Below are 23,903 nucleotides of genomic sequence, written 5' to 3'. Positions count from 1 at the left end.
TGCTCTTCTATCCATTTTTAAGTATAAAGCTTTAACCAATACAAGAGATCTGTAATTGAATGTTTTAAGGGTATTATACCTGTCTGTGCACCATCTGCTTCCAAATAATACATTACTTCTCGTTTTCCAACTATCTGCCTCCCAAGAATTAAAAATATCCTGATGTGGGAAGAGCACCTTATTAACATATTTTGCTGTTCCCCAAATTAATCTCTTCAAAACCAGAAGAGACCAAATGTGGCCCTCCAGGCCTCTTCATAAGGCCCTTGGGACTCTCCACTGGCAACGCTCTGCTCTTCCTCCTAGAGTGCTTGATTGTGACAATGCTTCTTCCTTGCCTGGAGGGAGGATAGAGCGATGTACATGTGTGTAGAACCTTCTGACTTTTGCATGGCTGGGATTTAGCCTAATGTACAAAGGTTAAGAGCCACATCTATTGTTCCACCCACTTTTGCCTTTGGCACTGACCACCCCCAGAATATGTCCCTTTAAAAGGTTCCCCAACCCTGCTTGCTCTTTTTTGGTTTCATTTCTCCCATGTATTATTTCTTTTCGAGTTGTAGCCAGTGCTGCTGCTGTTCTGCTTCTACAATGAAGATCGCCCCCTTCTCTTCCCTGCAGCCCACTGCACACCTTAAACATCTGTTTTAGGTGGTTTAGGGCCCCCCTGGAGCAGCTTTTGGGGGCATATGGGGAAGTTTAGTTATGCAAGCAGAACTCTGTGCAGGGTTAGATATAAGCCACTATAGATATTATTCTCCTTGGAACCATTCAAAAATTAAAAATAATGCCCCTACTCACAAGTTTTCAATCCAATTTATTGAATGCACAGCATTAAGAAATATATTGAACTGTTCAGTTTGTCTTATGCTATGGGTTTTAATAAGCTGTCACAGAATCATAGAATCATAGAGTTGGAAGAGACCACAAGAGCCATCGAGTCCAACCCCCTGAAAATAATTCATTTCACAGCAGCTTATTCTGAATGTTTATGAATTGGCTATAGTTTCATGAAACTGCCAATTGTAAAAAAAAAAAGTAATGTATTTTCCTTATTTAAAGTGCTTTCTTTTTATAGGTGTGATGTCTGCAAATTAAAGTTTGAAGGAAAGACCTTCTATGTGATTGGAATTCAGAAAGAGGTTGGATATTTTAAGTTCCCTGAATACTAAAATATTTTAATTTAACATTTGTGCATTTCTAATGGATAGCAAGCATGTTTGTTCTTGATCTTACAAAATAAGCTTTTACCTTGCATATGTGAAGCAGTCAACTTATGCTTTTAATTAAATATAGAATTTCCTCTTATAAAATGTAGCCTAGTTTTAGACAGAGAAAAATTCAACTGAAAAAAACTTAGGAAATCTATATAGCCTGTTGCAAAGGATTCTTCTTTATTGTTTATTTTTATGCATATTCATTACTTAACTTACACTTCATATAAGAAGAGTTGGGACAATAATCTTATTAGTAGCAAATCTTCAGAAATGAAACCATGTCAGCAGTATTACAAATTTGCCGATTCAAAGTTTCTGTATCTGGACTTTTTATGTGTTTCAATAATCCCAACTGGGAAATGTATACAAAGTGACACAGCAGGAGGCCAGGGGCTTACCAAGATATACCCTAGACCTGCTCTAGGAAGCGGGTCTAGAAAAAGCAGAAGGCAACCAGGCTCCATGTTGGGTAAACATGGAGGCAAGATTGAAAGGCATCAGCAGTCTGTGGTATAGATCATGGAACTCTTAGATTTGGAGACTTGGGCGGGGGGGAGAGAAGAGACCTAGTGGATCAGAGAGCCCACACTTCAAATTTTCTAAGTTGTAGGCCCTTCCCCAGCTTGAAGAAGTCAACTGTTTATCTACTTTTGTTTAATTTTTCTTTGAACACATAGAAAAAGGCTATGTTGTCATTCCATACCTCTACACCAGCAGCCTGCAAACATCTCTGGAAGTGTGGAGTGGAGAACCAGGCTTTTTACAAGTAAGCAAATCTATGTAATCCCAGGTTATAATGCAGAATGTGTAGATGAGCAGAGAGCAGTGAGAGATTCCTTTCATGTTCAGTGACCATGCTATAATAACAAAAAGCACTTTGACTGTTTTGCACATCAGCTTAGTGATGGTCCAGCCTCAGGTGATATCTACATCAATTGGTACGGTGGCTTTGATGTTGGAAGTGAAGAAATTCCTTTCAAATAACCTAAAGTTTGATTAGGTAAATTCAGTCCATGTTCTTTAGACACAAAGCAGAATAGGTATATTCAGTCCATGTTCAGTCCATGTTCTTTAGACACAAAGCAGAATAAGTTTTCGTTTTTATAAAAAAGCGATATTTTTAAAGGATCACCTCACACATGCAACAATTTAGCATTTGCCACCCAGAACTGTCACAGTGCTGTTCTGTGTCTGAAACTCTGGGAAAAAGGGGATTTATGGCACACATTAGCATGGGAAAGGGTAAAAAGGAGATAATCAAAGCAAGGAAATCATTGGAGACAGGAGACGGCTAAGCAGTATTTACACAAAATACAAGAAATACTAGGCTTGGCATTTGTACATTGCCTCAAAGCACCACCAGTCTCTGCCTAAAGATCCATTGTGCCTATAAATGAAGTCAGTACAAGGAAGTCTGACAGTTATGAGATATACTGTTGTAAGTCATGCAGTTGAAATGAGCAAAGCAGAGACATGGTTTTCTCCTCAAATGTGGTGCAGCCTGGGAAACCAGTGGGCCACTGGCCATTTCAAGTTTCTGGGATGCAAACCATACCTTCTGGTTTGTGTAACCTCAGTTCCTTATTATTTTTCGCTCTATTGGACGCACCGGACCATAGGAGGGGGAGAACAGGAAAAAAAAAAATTCTCCCTTGTTCTCCCCCTCTAAGTCAAGGTGCGTTCTGTGCGTTCAAGGTGCGTTCACCTGCTGGGCTCTGGAGGCTTTGGGTTCCTTTCGACCTGCTCTTTAGGGCTGGCGGGGGGGGGGGAGCGCTGCTTTCCCCCACCGCCAGCCCCAAAGACCAGGTCGGGGAAAAGCAGGAAGGCGGCCGCTGTCCCCCGAGCTTGTGGGGCTAGCGGTGGGGAAAAGCACTGCTTTCCCCACCGCCAGCCTCCAAACCAGGTCGGGTTTGGAGGCTGCTATCCGCAAGCTTTGGGAGCCCGCAGGAACTCCTGCCGGGCTCCCCAGGCTTGCGGACATCATACCTACATGGAATTACATATGTCCTGACTGTAAATGCATGTGTATCTTTGCAAAAAGTAACTGAGCAACGTACCTGAGCAAGAAGTCACTATTAACCACCAAGAGACAAGGCTGTTCTTTCTAAAGACCTTCCACTTAGGAAATGCATGTAATGACTCTGAAACTGGAATGTTTGAGTGCATGGAGTGGATTTGGTTGACAGAGGACTGAACCCAATTTTGAAAGGCAGAACAGGAATTGAACTCGAACTAGACTGTCTGCATGCTGGCTTTTATATACCCCTCCCTCTAATAATGGGGGGCAGGGAGGTGGCAACTTGCATGTTTATAATGAAACATATTATTAAACATCATTCAAAGCACATGTACTCTGTAAAGGTTGCTTTGATTTTCTTACCTCTCTGGAAATTGAAACAACATAGCAAGGAGTTTGCAAGTGATAGTGCTAACATTTGTGTATTAATGCATCCCTTTCCCCCCATCTTCCTGGAAATGTAACTGCATCTGCTTTGCTTTTCCTCCCCTGAAGGTATGCAAAATCAAGCCAAATCAAGACGGTGTCAAGCAGCAAAATATTTTTTAAAGGCAGCAGATTTCGATACAAGTAAGTGTTTTCTTATCCTTGTAGCAATGTCTCGGGGCAATGATGGGGCAATGGGAACTGCCAGTGATATGATGGGAAACTTTCTCCATCTGTGATCTTCCTTACCTTAGTTAGGGTAAGTTACCCTAACTTACCTTACCTATGCTTTGGAGGCATTTACATTTTAGTTGCTTTATTCCTTTTTGTAAACTGCCTTAGGGAGATGATTGAAGGATGATATAAATATTGGAAGGGGGGAGTGAACTTGGAGACCAAGACTGTGATTCTACACACATTTACTTGGGAGTAAGTTCTGTTGGCGGGACGTGGGTGGCGCTGTGGGTTAAACCACAGAGCCTAGGATTTGCCGATCAGAAGGTCGGCAGTTCGAATCCCCGCGACGGGGTGAGCTCCCGTTGTTCAGTCCCAGCTCCTGCCAACCTAGCAGTTTGAAAGCACGTCAAAGTGCAAGTACATAAATAGGTACCGCTCCGGCGGAAAGGTAAACGGCACTTCCGTGCGCTGCTCTGGTTTGCAAGAAGCGGCTTAGTCATGCTGGCCACAGGACCTGGAAGCTGTACGCCGGCTCCCTCGGCCAATAAAGCGAGATGAGCGCCGCAACCCCAGAGTCGGCCATGACTGGACCTAATGGTCAGGGGTCCCTTTACCCTTTACTTTAAGTTCTGCTGGACTCAGAGAGACTTGCTTCTGAGGAAACATTCCTTCACCAATTATTCATATGAAATGTTTGAGAAGATGAAGGCACATTGTCTTTAGTGGGCAAGGGCCATATTGGAACCAACCACAGATAGAACCTCTGCTGTAAATCAGAAATCAGTAAGCTGTGGTCTTCTAAATCTTCCTGGTCAGCAACTCCCTGAACCACTGGCCACTCTCACTGGGGGTGATCAAAGTGGGGAGTCCAACAGCATTTGGAAGGCTGAAGTTTCCATATTCTTCTTGTAAATAAAGCTGGGATTTTAGCTGCAATTCTTTCAAATGAGTTGAATTAATTTTTAAATATAGATCACCATTATACAGTGGTACCTCTGGTTACGTACTTACAGTAATTCGTTACGGAGGTCCGTTCTTAACCTGAAACTGTTCTTAACCTGAAGCACCACTTTAGCTAATGGAGCCTCTTGCTGCCGCCGCGCCGCCGTCATGTGATTTCTGTTCTCATCCTGAAGCAAAGTTCTTAACCTGAGGTACTATTTCTGGGTTAGCGGAGTCTATAACCTGAAGCGTATGTAACCTGAAGCGCATTTAACCCGAGGTACAACTGTATAGGCTAATATCCTTTAAATATAGATATTGATTGGTTGAAGTATTCAGTTACCTTACTGCACATAACATCTCAGTCTTTCAAATAGCTCATATGTTAAACTTTGTGTTTTGTTATAGTGGGAAAGTTGCAAAAGAGGTTGTTGAAGCAAGTTCTAAAATTCGGAGGGAGCCACCGGAAGTGAACAGGTACTTTGTCATCTAAATTCCACTAGCAAAAATGACTGTGAATGTCCAGAGAAGCCCTTAGAGCTCTTGCTCTTGGCTGCCAAATTGGTCATCATCCTAGTTCATGCCAGCATTGCCAATGTCACCTATACCTTCTAGACCAAAGAACTAAAGTAAAATTGACAGGTATTCCCAAATGAAGAAGTCACACAGTGTATATTTGATGATGATGATGATGATGATGATGATGATGATGATAACAACAACAACAACAACAACAACAATAATAATAATAATAATAATAATAATAATAATAATAATAATAATAATTTATTTATACCCCGCCCATGTGGCTGGGTTTCCCCAGCCACTCTGGGCAGCCTCCAACAGAATATTAAAATACAATAATCTATTAAACATTAAAAGCTTCCCTAAACAGGGCTGCCTTCAGATGTCTGGTAGTTGTTTATTTCCTTGACATCTGATGGGAGGGCGTTCCACAGGGTGGGTGCCACTACTGAGAAGGCCCTCTGCTTGGTTCCCTGTAACTTGGCTTCTCACAAGTTTGCTGACTCATTGGGTAGGAAGTTGTAAGGAAAGCAGAAAGCAACTATAAGGTTTCTTTTTCTGTTTTCTGGCCCATGCCTGCAAAGGAAGCACAACCTCGTAACTTGGAAGCCCAGCTTCTATTTCAGAAAATCCCAATTCTCCCCAAACAAGAAAATAATAATTGAGCAGAGCCACAATCATTGGCCTCTATAAACACTGCATTGGCCAGAAGGTGGTGAAATGAATCTAGACATAAACCTCTTTACTGCCTGGGCTCGGAAGGTGTAAAAATAAGGTGAGCATAGTTGATCTCACTACAATCTATACAGTGAAGACTGGGCTCACCATTGAATCCCCCCCCCCAATTGCTATTTCCTTGCTTTTCATTATTTCACATTTTACATACCTCATTTTCCTGCTGACCAAATATCACACAATAATATTCTAGGGACTGTGTAAAATAAGGAAAGGTAGACCTTTACTAAATGCTCTTAAAGTGTTTCTGAACAAAGAAACGCTATGAAGACAATAGACTGGCACCAACTGGCCCTGCCATGCCTTTGTTATATGCTTTGAAATATTGGGGTTTTATTTATTGTCAAGTGTTTATTGGTGAATAAGGTCTCATTCCCCGCTTCTTCTCAGAACCAACATTACTCAGAGTCGCAGCTCTCACTCTTTGAACAAACAGCTCATAATTAACATGGAGCCTTTGCAACCTCTCCTTCCAGCCTCAAATGATCAGGAAAATGTCCTCTCTGATGAAGGCAAGTCTGTTCCTGATGCAGCTTCTTGTTTGTTTGTTTGTTTGTTTGTTTGTTTGTTCGCTCTCTTTCTCTCTCTCTCACACACACACACACATACAGAGCAAACAAAAAATAGTCCAAACCAGATTTTGTGCATAGAATTCTAATTTAACTTTTGAGAGATGTACAGCAATCCTGAAGGATCCTTTTCATTTGGAGTAACAGGAAACAGCAGCACCACTTTTAAAATCACAACAACAACAATCTTTATTACGGTCCAGAGACCCAATAAATCGTTACAAAGCAATACACAATTCATACAGCCTACCTCCAGGTTAAACAAGCATTTTGTTCAGAATATAGGGATCATTGGTTCTTGCAAACACCGATAAAAACTTTGCCACTGCTAATGTTCTAGCATTTGTCCGGTCTTCCAACAGGAACCTGACATAAAATTAGTATTCTGTGTTTGAAAATGAAACATTTCAGCTATTTTTGCTTATATTAGATGCTGCTGCAGGCCTAACATGAAGAGTAGGAACTGGGACTCCTTCATTTGTATCATAATCTTGTGAAGTAGAACCCTCATTCTACAGAGGCAGCACTTAGGTTGAGGGATTACAAATTGTACAAGGCTTCCCATTGAGTCTCATGACTGAACTGGGATTTGAACCCAGAATCTGAGACTTCCATTGTCCAGTGAACGCATTGACTTTTCTTGTTGAAAGCCTCATGGTGAGAGTGCAGTATAACCACATTTACTCATATGGTTACAAATAGCCTGGATTTTGTGTACTTTTAAGTGGATTCTGTTTAGAAACCTAATAGGCCCAGGTGGAATTGGGAAAGTCCATTGGAATATCAGGTGGCACAAGAGTGTCTTCCTTTTGTTGGAGGCTGTCTAGTTCTGAGTACGAGATGCTGGAAACCACTTGTGTTGGGCTCCTGTTTGCTTCCATGGGCATATTGTTTGCTACTGTGAAAACCAGGTGCTGGCCAGATGCGCCACTGGCCTGATTCAGCAGGCTCTTCTTAAGTTCTTTTGTTTGCAGTATCAAAGGAAAGCTACTATTAGTTTGTTAGGAAGAAAGAGTTAGGGCTACTTTAGTAAGCGTGTGATAGAAGCAGCAATAGGAGTTTGCATAGGCTACTGAAGATGGTCGGGGAGGAAGGTTTGTATGTGAACTGATATTAACTAAGCACCATCAGAGTGGAACTGTGCTGTTCAATCTCTTTCTCTTTCTTTAATGGGGAGCTGCAACATCTAAACTTATTTGTTTCACAGGGTGGTATAGGTGGTGATATTATTGTGCTAACTTCACAGTTCTCCCATTATTTTGTTATTCCTGGGCAACATCCCCTATTTCCAGCTTTCATGATGTCCTCCCTCCTTTCTCCCCAATCTTCTACCTTTGTCCCTACATGAAATGCACAGTTTAACGAAAGCTCATGTTTTCTTTTTAATGTGTTCCTTCAGAGCATGCAGCTGATATTATTTCTATCCTGAAAGCCTCCTTGGCTTTTTTCTTTTACTGGTTCCATAGACCTTCCTAAACTTTAAAAAGTCTTCAGCTTCTTTAGCTGGGTGGCTGAGAAGCTTCTCCAGCTGGGATCTTGCTCTCACTGCTGCTGCTCCTTTTATACTCTGGCAGGGGAAGACCCTGCCATCAGTTCTCACCTGGTCCAGCATGACCCCATCCCTGTGTTCCTCCCTGGAAGCCTGGCAGCTTGGGAATCTGGCTCCTTCTCCGTACCGCATGATCCTCCCTCCTGTGTTCGTGCCCCCAGGTGTCTCGGTGAGTGATGCTTTGGGGTGTCTTGGGCATTTGGTGGCTAGAGGAGGGCTGGCTAAATAACTACTGTATATATATTGCAGGTTTATATATGTGTGTGACTACTGGGTTAAAAAATGCATTTGTTTGTGTGATAGATGAAGAATCAGGCAGACATAGTGTACACTGTCTTCCTCATTGAAACATGGTCACATTTCCAAGCACAATTCAAAGTGTCGGTGCTGACCTTTAAAGCCCTAAATAGCCTCAGCCCAGTATACCTCAAGGAGCGTCTCCACCCCCATCGTTCTACCCGGACACTGAGGTCCAGCACCGAGGGCCTTCTGGTGGTTCCCTCACTGCGAGAAGCCAAGTTACAGGGAACCAGGCAGAGGGCCTTCTTGGTAGTGGCACCCGCCCTGTGGAACACCCTCCCACCAGATGTGAAAGAGAAAAACAACTACCAGACTTTTAGAAGACATCTGAAGGCAGCCCTGTTTAGGGATGCTTTTAATGTTTGATGCATTACTGTATTTTAATATTTTGTTGGAAGCCCAGCCAAATGGGTGGGGTATAAATAAATAATAATAATAATAATAATTATTATTATTATTAGTAGTAGTAGTAGTATTTGGGGACTGGGTTTATGGATTACTCACAGTGGCATTTTCCAGAACCTTGAACCTTTCTCTGAAGATTGCTCCTTGGGTTTAAACCCTGGTCATTTGAGGAATAAGAGTAGTACAGTATTTTTGGCATACTGCATTCTGGCCTTGCTATCACGCTTATTCCAGTTTGGTCCAGAGGGGAGGGCTATAACTCAGTGGTGAAGCATCTGCCTCGTATGCAGAAGACCCCCAGGTTCATCCCCCAGCATCTCCTGCTAAGGCTGGGAGAGAAACCTGTCTGAAACCTTGAAGACCTGCTGCCAGTCATTGCTGAGCTGATGGAGCTGATGGGTTTGACTCAGTAGGAGGCAACTTCCTATGTTCCCATATCGACTTCTGCAGACTGCCATGAATAAATTGGCAGTATATTCTCCCTTAGTCATTAGATTCGTGAAGGGCTTGGTGCTTTTGAAATCTCTATCCAAGAGGATTCTGTGAGTCATGAACTATTAATACAGTCCACACGAAGCTGCTGGAATCACCTTGGATCTCTGTGATCTCATGTTCCTTATAAAAGGTTGCTGTCCTGATGACAGGGACTTTGTTGCTGGTCCATAGCATAGATATGCAGTACCCCCGCCCCTTCTCAGTTATATGGTGGGTTAGCCCCACTCTTGCAAAAGTAAAGTGGTAGTTAATTGTACAGATGCCTTGGGATGCCTTGCAGCAATAGGAATAGCCTTTGCCTCTTCTAAAAAGCGAAGGTGTGCACTTCTAATTCTGGAGAGTGGGAGCAAAGTGTGTATTTCAAAGGACACCCCCAACCATCAATACACATAAGGAAATGTTCTTGAAATAGTAGGCATTGCTGCAAGTTGGTGCTCGTGTAGCCTTGGTTTAATGCAGTTGTTGTTAAGGATCTAGATGACATTCACAAAAATAGAGCTTGCATTATGGAGAGCTCTATATGTATTCAGCAAAGCAAGCACTTCCGCTGCAAAGAAGCCACATTTAACCAGCAAGATACTAAGGCAAGCCTTTCAATAGCTAAATGGAGCAGAAATGTTCCAAAGCAATATGCCTCTGCATACCAGTTGCTGAAGGGAGCAAAATTATAGGTGTGTGCATGTGTGCGCATGCAGACACATGCATGTGCCAATAGCAGTGAATTTTCAAAAATATGAATTTTCCAAAAATAGAGAGAGAAAGTGGGAGAAATCATTAACAAGCATTAACTAAAAACAGAGGCCCACATCTTCCAAAGAGACAGGCTAAAACAACAGATTTGTTGGCTGTTGTTTCTGAATGAGAGCTAAGGTTATTTTAGCTCCGTGGCTTCAGTGAGGATTGTTTTCTGTATGTTTGGTGTCACTGAAGCAACCAGGCCTGAACGCAGATGACGGCTGGAATTCAGTCACCAGAAATGTCTTTGACACCTGACCGCAGTAATGATTTTCAACACAAGGAGTGCATTTGTGAAGAGAAAGGATCTGTTTCTTGCTTGTAGACAGTTTGATTTAATGGCTATGAATGTGTGTGGCTGACTCAGCTGTATGATTTCAGGCTATACGTTTCAGCCCTCCATATGTGGGTTTTTCCATGTAATATGATGCGATTTATTTATTTATTTTACACAAGTGTATCTGTTGACCTTGAACATAATTCACCACCTTCATCGATTCATTTGCTCACCTCGGGAGGCTTGTCTATGAATTAGGGAACATGTTAATAACTTGGTGAGGCCCTTATGATTTTATGCATTATAAAAATAGCACATCAGCACCACTTGTTGGCAGTTAGAAGCTTGCTTTTTATATCCTGGAAACTGCTCCAAGGGGTGTATTTTGCATCAGAGGATGACACAGGGATGCTGTGTCTGAAAATATGACACAACAGTCCAAAGCAGTTGTTCCTCTTCCCCAGAAAGAGACAGTTAATGGAGAATCCACTGAAATGCTCGAGTGGGAAATGAAATCAACATAATTGCTCATGTACACTCTGAAATTTGTCTGTGCCTTTACTTATAAGGTTCCCTAGTAGAAACAGAGGTTCCAATGGAACATGGTATGCATAGTAAACAAAATTGCCATTTGTGGGAGTCAACATGTCTTCTGCTGACTTGCAAAAATGGCATTGGTTCTGTCTGATGCATTGTGGACAGCATGATAATTTTGAGTCCAACATTAACCACCTCTCCTCATTCTACATCCAACCTGACCCTTATTAACTTTTCTTTTGAGATAGAATCGTTCATAAGAACATAGGAAGCTGCCACATTCCAAGCTGGCATTGTCCTGTTAAACTATTTGGGAGTGGCTCTCTAGGTTTTATCTCTAGTTTCTTCAGGAGATTCTAGTGATTACACCCCAGACTTTCTGCATGAAGCTAGAGATGGGCAAGATTTTCATTTTTAGAACCTTAAGTTTGGCTCTTCACATTTCCATGTAAGATTGCAGTTTCTTTTAAAGTCCTTGTGAAAACACTTCAGCAAATTCCTCCTAATATACACATTTTTTTCAAAGCAATTCTGCCTGCTCTGCATTTTTTTTTTTTACCAGGCAATATCTCCTAATGTAACACATTTTAAATATTACTAATATATGCATTTTTATCTATTGTTTACCCTAGTACATGCATTTTTGCACGCATTACTTGGCTGGAAATCTGCACTGCAAAATTCAAAAAAGTGTGAATCTTGAAGGATGGCTGCATTTCGGTTTGCATATTGTTTTGGAAAGTGTAAATTAGGTAGGTTCAAATTCCTCCCCCATCCCTACGCACAACACCTGTATCCTATCATGGGGCTGTAATCCTCTCCAGGAGGCTCATTCTGTTCTTTTTGCACTCTTAGTTGCATTTTCCCAAAACTCTCAACGACTCAGCATAACAATTGACAGATGGGACACACAGATCGCCCCAGATTCTGCTGTATTTTACCCCGGCCAGATTTTTGCCTTCAGCTATTCAAGAAGCATCAACTCTTCAGAGTGTGCTTTCTTCCTAATGTCTTATCTTTTGTCAAACTTTTATTTATTTATTATTTTATTATTTGCTTATATGTTCCACTTTTCTTCATGGGAACTTAAGGTGGCATACATGGTTCTCCCTCATCCTCACAACCAGGGGTGCCAACTTGAATAAAATATTGGAGGGGGGCAGGTAAGCCTTTCCCCCATAATCAATCACATGATGCAGTGCACACACAGTATTTGAATAGCAATGCCCATCAACTTTTTTTGCGGGGGGGGGGGGGTTCAAATATTTTGTTGGGAGGGTCGAAGAACCCTTGCCCATAGAGATTTGGAGCCCAGCGTTCTTAATCACACAGGGAACATCCGTGATTACCAGAGGTCCTCTGGTAATGATTACCTTCAGAACCTCACCCTCCAACTTGTGCAGTTTGGAATTTGGTGTGCTTGTCACTCTTTGTGTGTTAGTTTCACATATAGAGTGTCACATGCTGAAGAGATGTTCATATCAGTAAACAGTGTTTCCATGTGCTCTGGCACACGTCATGGTGTCCCGCTGCGCCAGAAGTGGTTTAGTCCTGCTGGCCACATGACCCGGAAAGCTGTCTGTGGACAAACGCCGGCTCCCTTGGCCTGAAAGCGAGATGAGCGCCACACCCCATTGTCAAGTTTGACTGGATTTAACCATCCATGGGTCCTTTACGTTTACTTTACTTTTACATATCCAACCCCTTTGTGGTCAATAGTTTGGCCTGACAACAAGAACTAGAGCAGAATTCTGTCTGTTGCAGATTAGTTCTTTCTCTACAATGCCGAATGGGTTTGCTCTAGGAAATGTAGCAGATGTTGCAGCCATGTCCCATGTGCTTTGCTATCACTCTTGGCTTTGCACAATATAATAAACTTCAGGTGCCAGCCTTTTCTTTAGCAGTTGCTAGTAAACAGTCAACACTGCACACCCCACTCTAAACCCTTAAATATGGTTACTGTGCCGAAAATCACAACAATGGAAAACCTGCAAATATTCAAGTCACAATTGTTTCTCTGACATTTTAGTGATTAAATGCAACCTTTTAATTTCTTCGTTCGTTATACCTTACCACTAGAAGCTTGAAGTAAGAATTGAAGAGAAGGAAGAGCCTGCTGCTTAGTTAGAATGCTTGAGAGGTCAATACAATTTGCTTTTACTTAAATATGAGAGTTGTTCTACTGCCTGTTGATCCGCTACTCTGCATGATTGTGCAGTAAACTAGTTTAAAGGCTTGATGTGCGGTGCAGCTGTTTACTAGCAACTGCTAAGGAAATGGTTGGTATTTGAAGTTAATTGTATTGTGTATTATAAGACAGTTGGAAAGCTCTAAAAATAGCCTTCTACTCTGTTCTCTGGTGGGCTATTTCTATTGGCTGTGTTCGAAGCCTGTTATTTGATTCATTCAGCAGGACTCTCCCAGGCTGAACGCAGTGGAAACTTAGGAAAGGTCACAGCCAGTATGGGTGACTAGTTCATACGGCTGCCACAGAAAAATAACAGCAATTATTCAATATGGTGAAATGCCTAGTAAAAATCCAGACCAGGAGAAGTATTCATTTGCGAATGGTTAACCATTGTAGCAAAGATGTGTGCATTCGCCTGCTGAGACATGGGTCTAGGATCACAGCTACAACTGCTGGTAAGTTAAAGTGCGATTTTGCTTAGTTGTTTTATGGACAGAAAGGTCTGCTTTCAGTTTGTCATACTAATAAAGGTCCACATTTTGTGTGCAGTAAGCTATAGTATTAATATCTGAACAGTCACCCCCCTCCCCCCAAAAAAAACCCCTGACACAGAATAGGACAGGAGAAGTAGGGGGTGGGGAAGGGTGATATAAAAGTCATACTCAGAGTAGACACATTGAAATCAATTGACTTAAAATATCGCCCAAAAGTTTCAGAAGTAATTGCTTCTCAGTGAGGCGATTCAGGAGTAAATGAAATCATCATTCCATCCAACTGCTTGAGTTGACAAAGGAAAAGAAACTATTGATGTAAAGTTTTGGTTTTTTTAAAAAAGTTATTTCTGAAATTTACATACAGAACTATGAATCTAAGAAACTGAATTCAACAAACTATGAACTACAGATGGTTCACTCCCATGGCATTTAATGTTTAGCCTTGGAATTATGTACAACCAAGCACAAAGAGTTATAAACTTTAATTTTGTGCTGAAAACAAAACTCTCACTGAAAGCATTAATTAATACTAACTTTTCTTAAAACTGCATGACATTGAGAAGACAGTTTTGAGTTGAGAAATATTTTCAAAAACATTACAGTCTCTGTGTGGAAAAAATACAGCACTGTGATGAATTCTAGGATGTTTTATTCTCCATGGAACAATATTAAAATCACTGTGATGTTTTACTTTTTTGTTAAAAAAAAAAGGCAGCTCATGATCTTAGTCAAAATTCAGATTTTGTCAAATGTAGTTCACCAAAGCTAATAGATATTTTAGAAAGAAAGTATTAATTAATTAATTAATTAATTAATTGCAACACATTTTTATTTTTTAAAAAATCCAACCCAACAAATTTGCAGGTCAAATTAAAGCACTGGTGCTCTTTCTTGTTATTATGTAATCCAGCCTCCTTTGCAGCAGGCTAGGGGTGTTGATATTAGATTGGTTGGAGGTGTTCCTCCAGTTCTTCTGGATCAATCCCTATATCACTGACAGAGTTGCACTCCCCTTTTGGCCCACGAAACATGCAGGCAGGAGTGCCGTCAGTGAGATGCCCACTAGATATTTATCAGCAGAAGATCTTGAAACGGCATTTTGAAGGTGGGGAGGAGCCAAACTAGTCTCACTGCCATCACATGACAGCATTAAGCCCATCTGATTGTTGCACCAGCTCTAGACTGTCTTAGCAGTCTTACTGCCCCCGCCATCTGCCTCTGTTTCCATGAGTGGCAGGGCGCCATCCCATAAACCCAGGCTGGGGAGGTTTGAATTGCAGCCTAAAATATCAGGGTTGTAAATATTGTTTATTATGAACTAAATAAAATCCACCTGCTGCTTCTTAAGACAGAACCCAGATTAGTTTACAGTAACACAGAACCATATTACAACAATAAAAGCATATTTGAAATAATAAAAACAACAGCAGCAGCACTCCAAGTAAAGGAAACAACATTTGAGCAAAGCGGGAGGGGAATAATAATAATAATAATAATAATAATAATAATAATAATATCAAAAGAGAAGGCACAACCAAGCAATCCTCAACTCTCTCTAAAGGCTACAATATAAGCAGGGCTCTTAACAGTGCCTAAACATATTCAGTGCTGACGCTCTGAAGGCCAGTTTAGGGAGGGCAATTCAGTTTGGGTCCCAGAACTCAAGCTCCTTTTAGAGCAGTCATGGCCAAACTTGGCCCTCCAGCTGTTTTGGGACTACAACTCCCCCCATCCCTAGCTAACAGGACCAGTGGTCAGGGATGATGGGAATTGTAGTCCCAAAATAACTGGAAGGCTGAGTTTGCCTATGCCTGTTTTAGAGAGATCATCAAAGTCGAAAGCAAAGCATCAGTTGCTGAGAGAAGATCCCAGGCAGAAAGGACTCAATGAGTGGAAGTTGGGCAGAGCTGCTCTGATGGGAAGATGTCTGGGGTGTCAGATGGAGCTAGCCTCTTCTTCAGTTTCTGTGTCTAGAATCCTCTATCCATCCATTGCTGTTGACTAAAAATCACACAGGTATTTCCAGCATCTGATATCTGGCCCCATCAAAGCATATACAGTGGTGCCCCGCAAGACGAATGCCTCGCAAGACGGAAAACTCGCTAGACGAAAGAGTTTTCCGTTTTGGAGGTGCTTCGCAAAACGAATTTCCTATGGGCTTGCTTCGCAAGACGAAAATGTCTTGCGAGTTCCTGCGGGTTTTTTCCCCTTCCCCCCTTTTTTAAAGCCGCTAAGTCGCTTATCCGCTTATCCGCTAAGCCGCTAAACCGCTAATAGCGCTAATCCGCTAAGCCGTCAATGGGCTTGCTTCGCAAGACGAAAAAACCGCTAGACGAAGAGAATCGCGGAACGGATTCTTTTTGTCTTGCGAGGCACCACTGTACAGTTACTGGGGTTGCATGAGTCAAGCAAGTACACATGGCATCCTATTGCAGCTGTCAGTATCTCTTTAGAAAAGATCTCTAGCTAAGGTCCCGTTCACATATACTGCCAGCAGTAAATTGCTTCCCACTCACACCTTAGATAAGGTAAGAAAGATGGAGAATTCTGATGCTACACTACTGCTGGTTGCTGATGGAGAACGTTGCCCACTCAGCGCCAGTATCTCACATCCCCATAAGGAGGTGGACTATCATGCATGCTAAGTCGGGATTCAACTGATAGGAAATGGTGTTTGGATAAGCACGATTCTGCTAATTCATCTACGGAAAAGCAGTGTTGGTGGTAGAATGCACTTCATGGTGGTTATTAATACTTCATCAACTATGTTACTATGCAGGGAATTAAGAATTGCTGGTTCGCTGCACAGCTGAAACAGCTGAGAATGCATATATGCCTTTATCAGATACAGAAAAGATTGAAATCTCAAGATGAAAGCCAAATGAAACTGTTGCTGCACCAAGTACCAGTGTGACTACAGAAAATGTTTTAGACAATGAGAAGATGTAATGATAGCAGGAGAATTTACATCTAGGTCAGCAGCCATTCTGAGATAATTTATAAGTTCAGTTTCACATGTGCCATTTAAATGATTGATGAATTTGTAGTGTGTGTAAGACAGAAATGCAATTCTCAATGACTCTGCACAATATTTTAATTTATGGTATTGCAGGTAGAAAAATGCATGTACGGTTCCACTTCAATCTTCCTACTGCAGTTTTACCTTTGAACAGATGCATTCTGCCTGAAATGCTTTATTAGTTCTCTGCTTCTTTCTCCATATAGAACTGTATACATTTGGGGAAAGCTGTGGCTCTGTAAATTTGACACGTCATTGGAAAGCATCAGTTATATGCTTTAAATACATCAGTTATTTCCTTCACTCTCCCTTGCTCTGGTCTCCTGAAACCAATGTGGTTGGAAAAAATTATTATCATTTGTAGCAGTGTGTTTTTGCCCTTGAAATGGACATGTGGGCCTATATATTCACACTGACACTGGTATACATATTTCTATCCTTTTGGGGGAAAACGCTGATGAGGCTTTCTTTGGAGTTTGCCAGTTTCACCCACAGGTCAAAGAAGAACATGAATGAAATTGACAGTTGTCTCCACCCCAGAGACTAGAGTGGAAGGACAGTGAGGGAAATGGCAAGGAGAAGAGTGGGCTGGTAGTATAGAAAGGGTGATACACACTGAACCAGTTTGCGCATAACACTAAACCAAGCCATGATTTAGCATGAATGTGTAGGCTTCAGGGAGAAGCGTGTGGTCACATTGCAATGTGTTTGGTGCTGTGCTTTAAGCCATGGTTTGGCATAGTGCACTCACGGAACCCTGGCTTGTGGTTTATCTCAATCCAGACAAACCATGAGCTGTAACCAAAGTTTCATGATTTGTTTTGGTCACAGGGCAATACGGAAGACAAGTGTGCTTTCTCTTCTTACAGCTGAAGAAAATGTAGAAACAGTTGAAAAGCATAGCTTTTGTACATTGAGAAAACGTTCTCAAGTGACCATTAAGTACTTGAAAAAGAATGTGTGATTTTGACTTAGGAGCTGCAACATCTCACATATAGTTTATTTGTTTCACTATCCATTCTCCTCTTTCGCCATCTAAATAGCTGCGTTTGTATAAGTGGCATTCTGAGCCTAACAAAACAGAAAATAATTATTCCCCTGCATTGTGCTGTGCATACTCAGATAACTGATTTGGAAGAACAATAATTCATCATGTTTATGTGGGGGCACATTTGTAACCTTAATCTCATGTTAATCATTTAGGAATGGTAACTGATGATAGGATCTAGGAATTCTGCCAAATTTGTGCACAACATAGTTGGTCATGCAGTTGCTTCACTTCAGTTCCATCTGAAAAAAATCCTGTTTTCCGCAGTTGGAGTCTAAATACTTCTTTTGCAGAAGCTGAGATTGGGACAGTGTTTCTGCAGTTCATGACTAGTGAATGAATGTAGATAATACAAGCTGAGATTTTTAATTGCTTTGGGTGTGCTTTCTATTAGTGCTTATCTGAGTTTAATGTTTCTCTTACATAATTAATTCAAATGGAGCAGTGTTATGAAGTTTGATACCAAAAACAGAGCTTTCAATGAATTTTGATTTCTTGAACTTTGCCTTTGAGCTTTCTTCTTCTTTTCTATTGTATAACCTAATGTGCAAGAGGGCATGATGGGGGTGGGAAGGTATATGGGATGAGTACTATTTTCATCGGGACGCCGGTGGCGCTGTGGGTAAAACCTCAGTGCCTAGGACTTGCTGATTGTAAGGTCGGCGGTTCAAATCCCCACGACGGAGTGAGCTCCCGTTGTTCGGTCCCAGCTCCTGCCCACGTAGCAGTTCAAAAGCACCCCTAAGTGCAAGTAGATAAATAGGGACCGCTTTATAGTGGGAAGGTAAACGGCGTTTCCGTGTGCGGCGCTGGTGCTGGCTCACCAGATGCAGCTTCGTCACGCTGGCCACGTGACCCGGAAGTGTCTTCGGACGGCACCGGCTCCCTGCCTCTAGAGCGAGATGAGCACGCAACCCTAGAGTCGGACACGACTGGCCCGTATGGGCAGGGGTACCTTTACCTTTACTATTTTCATGGTACTAATGAAAATAGCTAAGACATGATGCAGACACAATGTTGAAGGGGGAAATGTAAAAGCCAAAATGAAAAATAACCAAAATGTGTCGATATCAAATAGTTCTATAAAGATTTATTTAAATTCACAATTACTGAAATATTTACAAAATTATAAACAAATAATTTGCCGTAAAACTCTTGCAGCAGAGGTGTATTGCTGCATTTTAAACATTGCTAGCAGGATTACAGATCACACTGAAATGTAAGCACTGTGGATTAAAACAGATTGGCAGACACATTCTTCTTCGGTGGCCAAATACAGAAAACAGTGTTTGCTCCTTCAAAGTTCAGTCAGAGTTCAGGTTTACATTCATTCATACATGTGTTCTTTAAGAAAAATATACCGGTATGTCATATTTTGATTCATCTTTTTTTCATGTTTAAGGTACTCTCCTAACAATAGTCTTATAATAATCTTATAAGAGGGAAGAAGTTTTTTAATAGCCTTTTTATCAGATCCCTTACTCATAAAACTCTTTTCAGTCAGGTTTGAAGTTAAAAGACAGAAGTACGACCTTAATATTTTATTGCACACAACACTGTATTATGTAGTATCTTGTCACATGGAACAGTGATTTATTATTCTATCCTAAGAAACAGTATCAAAAGGTGGGAGAATATCTATTTTTATATGTATATATTGTAACCAACAGATGTTAAACTAATGCTGCATATTATTACACATTTTTCAGCAGATACATGTTGAATGTATCTGACAATACAAAGAACCGCTTGATTTCAAAACTATGGTTGCTGCAAACTGTGCAGTAACTTAACATTACCTTCAAAGTTTGCAAAATGTAGATTTGCATTTTAATTTTTTTAATATACTAATATATACATATCACAATAGATTGAGTTGAAAAGTTAAGAAGTTCCATTCATGTCAGTTTGAATTTTGAGTTCAGTAATTTTTCATTTTATGAGCACTTGTTTCTGGAACCTTTCTTGTACTATTTTGTTAATATCTCTTTGAAATGTTTCACTGAGAGCTTAAATAGTGTATTTTAAATCTATTTTATAGGTATCCAGCTGCCCAAAGAAGATGATGTATCAATACCTATGATATCTAACTCTCCTGCTAAGGAAGCAGATGATAGTTCAGATCTCTCTATCGAGGAGGATGAGAAAATCAAGGAAGAGCCTTTAACAATATCAGAATTGATGTACAATCCAAGCAGCAGCTTGCTCCCCACTCCTGTTAATGATGAGGAGATTGATCTGCTTTTTCAAACCTCCCCAAGGGCAGATCATGAAAAAGAAGATACAGATTCATTTGAGGAACTGGAGGCAGATGAAAATGCCTTTTTGGTTGCAGAAGAGGAGGAGCTGAAAGAAGCCAGGAAAGCACTTAGGTGGAGCTATAACTTTTTGATGGGCAACATGAAGATAAATGCTGTCCTGAAGAGTTTTTCCAGACTTCTTCTTGTTGGGCTTGGAATAATGCTGGTTGTTTTCCCTCTTCTACTTGTGCTCTTGGAATCAGATCTTGATATCTCCTTCCTCCATGAAATCCGCCAGACTCCAGAGTTTCGGCAGTTTCACATTGAATATTACTGTCCTCTTAGGCAGTGGGTGGCCTGCAAAGTAGACTTTGTTAGCCATTTGCTAGGCAGCTCCTAAAAATTAAGAATATGCGACATGACTAAGGGCTATATTCAAAACTAGTGAATTTCAGTCAGTGCTAGGTGCTCATAAACATATTTAAGGCCATCAGCAAGTAGTTCTTCATTTTTAATCCATAATGGACCTATGAAGTTCTTAAGTTTCCTTTTCATAATTGAATTATTGATTTAGCTACATGGTGGCCTTTCAGTAACCAAAAAGCAGTTATTTTTTTCTTGCTTGCTTGTTTTTATCAATGACTGAATAGAACAGAAATTTATCATCTCTACCATTACAAGCCATGATGTACCGGTACTAAATTTAATTGGCAACAAAAAGAGGGTGATGCGTTTGAATATACTCCTTAGTGAAACAATCTCCACTAACCAATGCCTATACAAGCAATGTTGATTGCTGAGGTTTTCTTTCTTGGTTTGAATTTTCATTAAAAAAATAACAATATTTTTATGTGTTTACAAAATTTTGGTAAATTTTTAGCAAAGTCAACTTCTGAAGTGTACAGATTACTAAAATAAATGCACAAAGGCATGTCTTGGTTTTTTAAAATGTTTTAGTAAAGTTTTTTTTAAAGATTGAAGAATGGGGTTCTCAGACATCTGCACAAGATGGTGAGTAGATGAGGGGGAAATTAGGCAGGGTCTGCTAGATAAGAGTTGAAATGACAATACCATGTTTCTAAGGTCCAAACTACACATTGCAAAGCAAACATGGAATTCCCTTACAATGGTGATGTAGGGGTTTCTTGCAGGGTTGAATTAACTGGCAGAAAGAAGTGCTTAAGCCTTCTTGTGCCCAACTGTTCTCTCTTTTACCATGGTCATTTTCCAATGCTCTCCCACCTTGGTAGGCTCCAAGACTTAGAGATGCCCAGCTGTATGGGAAAACAGCCTAGAGGGGAAATATGCAGGAAAGAATCTTTAATTAAGCTCTTCTTTCTGTTCATTGATCCTGCCCAGCAAATCTCTATCGCCCCTGCAATCACGTCAACTGCCAGATATTTTGGCTTTCCAAATGCATGACATATAATGTGTAGTTCTGTCCTGGCAGTTCTAAAGCTGAAGAGAGGTGAGTACTTTTCATAAGATGACAGTTCAGCTATTCCTGTGGTTCACCACTTGACTCAATGGTAATGAAAGGTCTTTGCAGGGCAGTGGAAGTACGGTTCTGTAAGAGGTTTTCGGATTAACTGTAGATTGTTGTACATAACATAGAAACATGCAGATATAAAAAACAAAAAGTCTAGGTAGGCCTACTTAAATATATAGAACTTAAAAATACACTGGTCTCTAAAAACAGAGACAGACTTTATGAAATGCATCCTACCCCCTGAATCCCAAGTATCTAAAGATGATTTTCTTAGTTCTTGATACCTTTTATTACTATTTCATCATGATGTATCCCAGAGTTTCTTAGTTCTTGATTCCACTCATTACTGTTTCATCATGATAAATCCTGAGTCACCGTTTTATGTTATTATTTCTTGTGCATGCTAACTCTCTTACCTAATATAAGTGACAATGGATGCACATAGTTCGCTCATAAATGTGTCCCTATGACAGTGGTGTGTGGTTATCTTTGTTGTCTTTGATGTGCTGGAGGTTTTGTGCCTGTGTAGCTCCAAGTACTTCTAAGAGGCTATAAATGCATAAAACCTCACGTGTGTAGAAAAGATCAGTAAGTCCCAGTGCCCAACTTTGGGAAAAAACAAAACAAAAATACTTTGTATTCTCCAGTTTGGATTTCCTGACACAGGATTATTCTCCCCCTGTATCTAACTGTATCAACTGCAGGACTCTTAAAGCCAATAGACTGATTTTCTGCCAGTATGAAAAACACAACATTCGTTCCATTATTGCTGTAAGAATTGCTGCTATTTATGATTTTTATGGAATTTATCAGTGTATAAAGTACTCAATTTTTTAAAAAAAACATTTCCCCTCACAACAACCTATCGTGGTAAGGTTATAAGGTTGTTGTGTATCATTTAACCAGTTGAGCCTTCATAGTGTTTCATCCATGAGGAGTGTGAATCATGTTTAACATGTGAAAGCAGCACAATCTAAGTCACAACTGAACGTGATTAAGCCCTTCTTATTCATCTGCAACCCATAGATGCTCAACTGCACATCAGATTGTGTCTGTAATTTGCCCAATGAAGGCTTAGCAATTCTTTCCTGGGGAAACATCAGGCACTCTGGTGAAGCTTCATGTATATTCTCTAGCTCTAGAGAATGTAAGTAGCTGTTGGATCAGGAGGTAAAACTGCAATTTGTTTCCTCTTTTTGAGCAGTTGGCTAATTTAGAATTGGGGGGGGGGGCAATTTACATTTGCTTGCCTCCTATCCCTTTAAAAGGTACCAGATATCTTTTTAGAATAACCTTTTCTCAACAGTAACTATCTGCTGTTCTCTGCCTCTCTTAAACCGTCAGTTCCCTTGCAAACAGTTGCTGATCAATAGTTTTTATTGCATATTTAATTCTTTAACAACTCCTAGCTGAATCCTTTCAATTGAAACATAAATCCACTTAGGACACATCTGCCTTTGGTTCCCAAAACAAAGATAACAGACACCTGCATTTTAGGCACTATGATGATAGAATTAGGCAATACAGACTTTGCATATTGTGTACTAAAATAAAACCAAGTTCTATTCTGAGTCCTACAGATATATAAATTTACTGAGCCCCTTAATTATAATCACTTAGGTTCCTGGCTTCTAAAATGTAGTCTTGTTGATGTCATAGAGCTCCAGGAACATTAGAAACATTTGTTTGTATGATTTAATTAGGGAAGGGTTGGGTTGCATGAGGAACAGATTACCTCGGAGAATGGACTGTGCAATAAGGGTACATGTAGGGTTAAGATGCAAGTGCATGTACATGGATGTCTAGATGTATATACACATCCTTGATCCTGTAGAGCTTTCCCAGGTGAATTCTACAGAATTAATGGACACACCTTTTCTACATAACAGAGAGAACCGAGAAGCTGGGAGAGAGTGTGTATATAATCAACAGCATGTACTGCATAGACCGAAGCAAAGTCTTGTCTCCAGTACTGGAAGTGTCTGGCATATGAAGAGTCCATAGGTACAGTATTGTGTATTTCTGTCTGTGCTTGGAATATATTGTAAAACGTTATGTACTTGAAATCTATTTTGTGATTTGTCTAATATTTATAAACGCAACTCTGGGAAGAATTAAATAGGGTTTATTTCGTTAAATGCAAACACACACAAAAAATCTAGGGGGAAATGTACCTGTAAACTTGGGCCTTATCTTTGTAAAGTTCACATTTCTATGTCAACATCTTGATTGTTTTATATGTTACTATAATGACAGGACTCCCTAATAAAAGTATGTTGAAAAAGCCATTCTTCAATGTTATGCTCCTTATTGTGCAATAAAGTTCTTTGCAGAAGGAGAGTCGCTGCGTTATTATTGCTTACATCATAATCATCACATTTAGAGGGGAAAACACATTAATGGCACAGTCCTCAGACTTGATATGCTAGCATAGGGCATAGGATTAGGTGTGCTGACAGTTGTAACAGCCCATGTAATGATGTCACTACTGGAAGATACAACAGCAGTATTTAGAGTGA

General features: G+C 40.5%; 1 protein-coding gene across 2 annotated transcripts in view; it reads left to right on the top strand.

The window, feature by feature from the left end:
* Window positions 1-23,672, top strand: part of FRMD3 (FERM domain containing 3) — a 143,577-nt gene extending 119,905 nt beyond the window's left edge. Inside the window, exons 9-15 of one of the 2 annotated variants that reach the window (XM_081880996.1) lie at window positions 1,079-1,142; window positions 1,895-1,983; window positions 3,730-3,804; window positions 5,188-5,256; window positions 6,430-6,551; window positions 8,183-8,326; window positions 19,697-23,672. In XM_081880996.1, the coding sequence (XP_081737122.1) occupies window positions 1,079-1,142; window positions 1,895-1,983; window positions 3,730-3,804; window positions 5,188-5,256; window positions 6,430-6,551; window positions 8,183-8,326; window positions 19,697-20,295 (1,162 nt within the window). In that variant the 3' untranslated portion in view covers window positions 20,296-23,672. The remainder of the gene's footprint in view (window positions 1-1,078; window positions 1,143-1,894; window positions 1,984-3,729; window positions 3,805-5,187; window positions 5,257-6,429; window positions 6,552-8,182; window positions 8,327-19,696) is intronic. The other variant, XM_081880997.1, reaches the window with a different exon arrangement.
* The last annotated feature ends 231 nt before the right edge of the window (window positions 23,673-23,903 follow it).

The sequence above is a fragment of the Podarcis erhardii genome, assembly GCF_964252035.2.
Source record: "Podarcis erhardii genome assembly, chromosome: 11".
NCBI lineage: Eukaryota > Metazoa > Chordata > Lepidosauria > Squamata > Lacertidae > Podarcis > Podarcis erhardii.
This window is presented reverse-complemented; position numbering and strand designations above follow the sequence as displayed.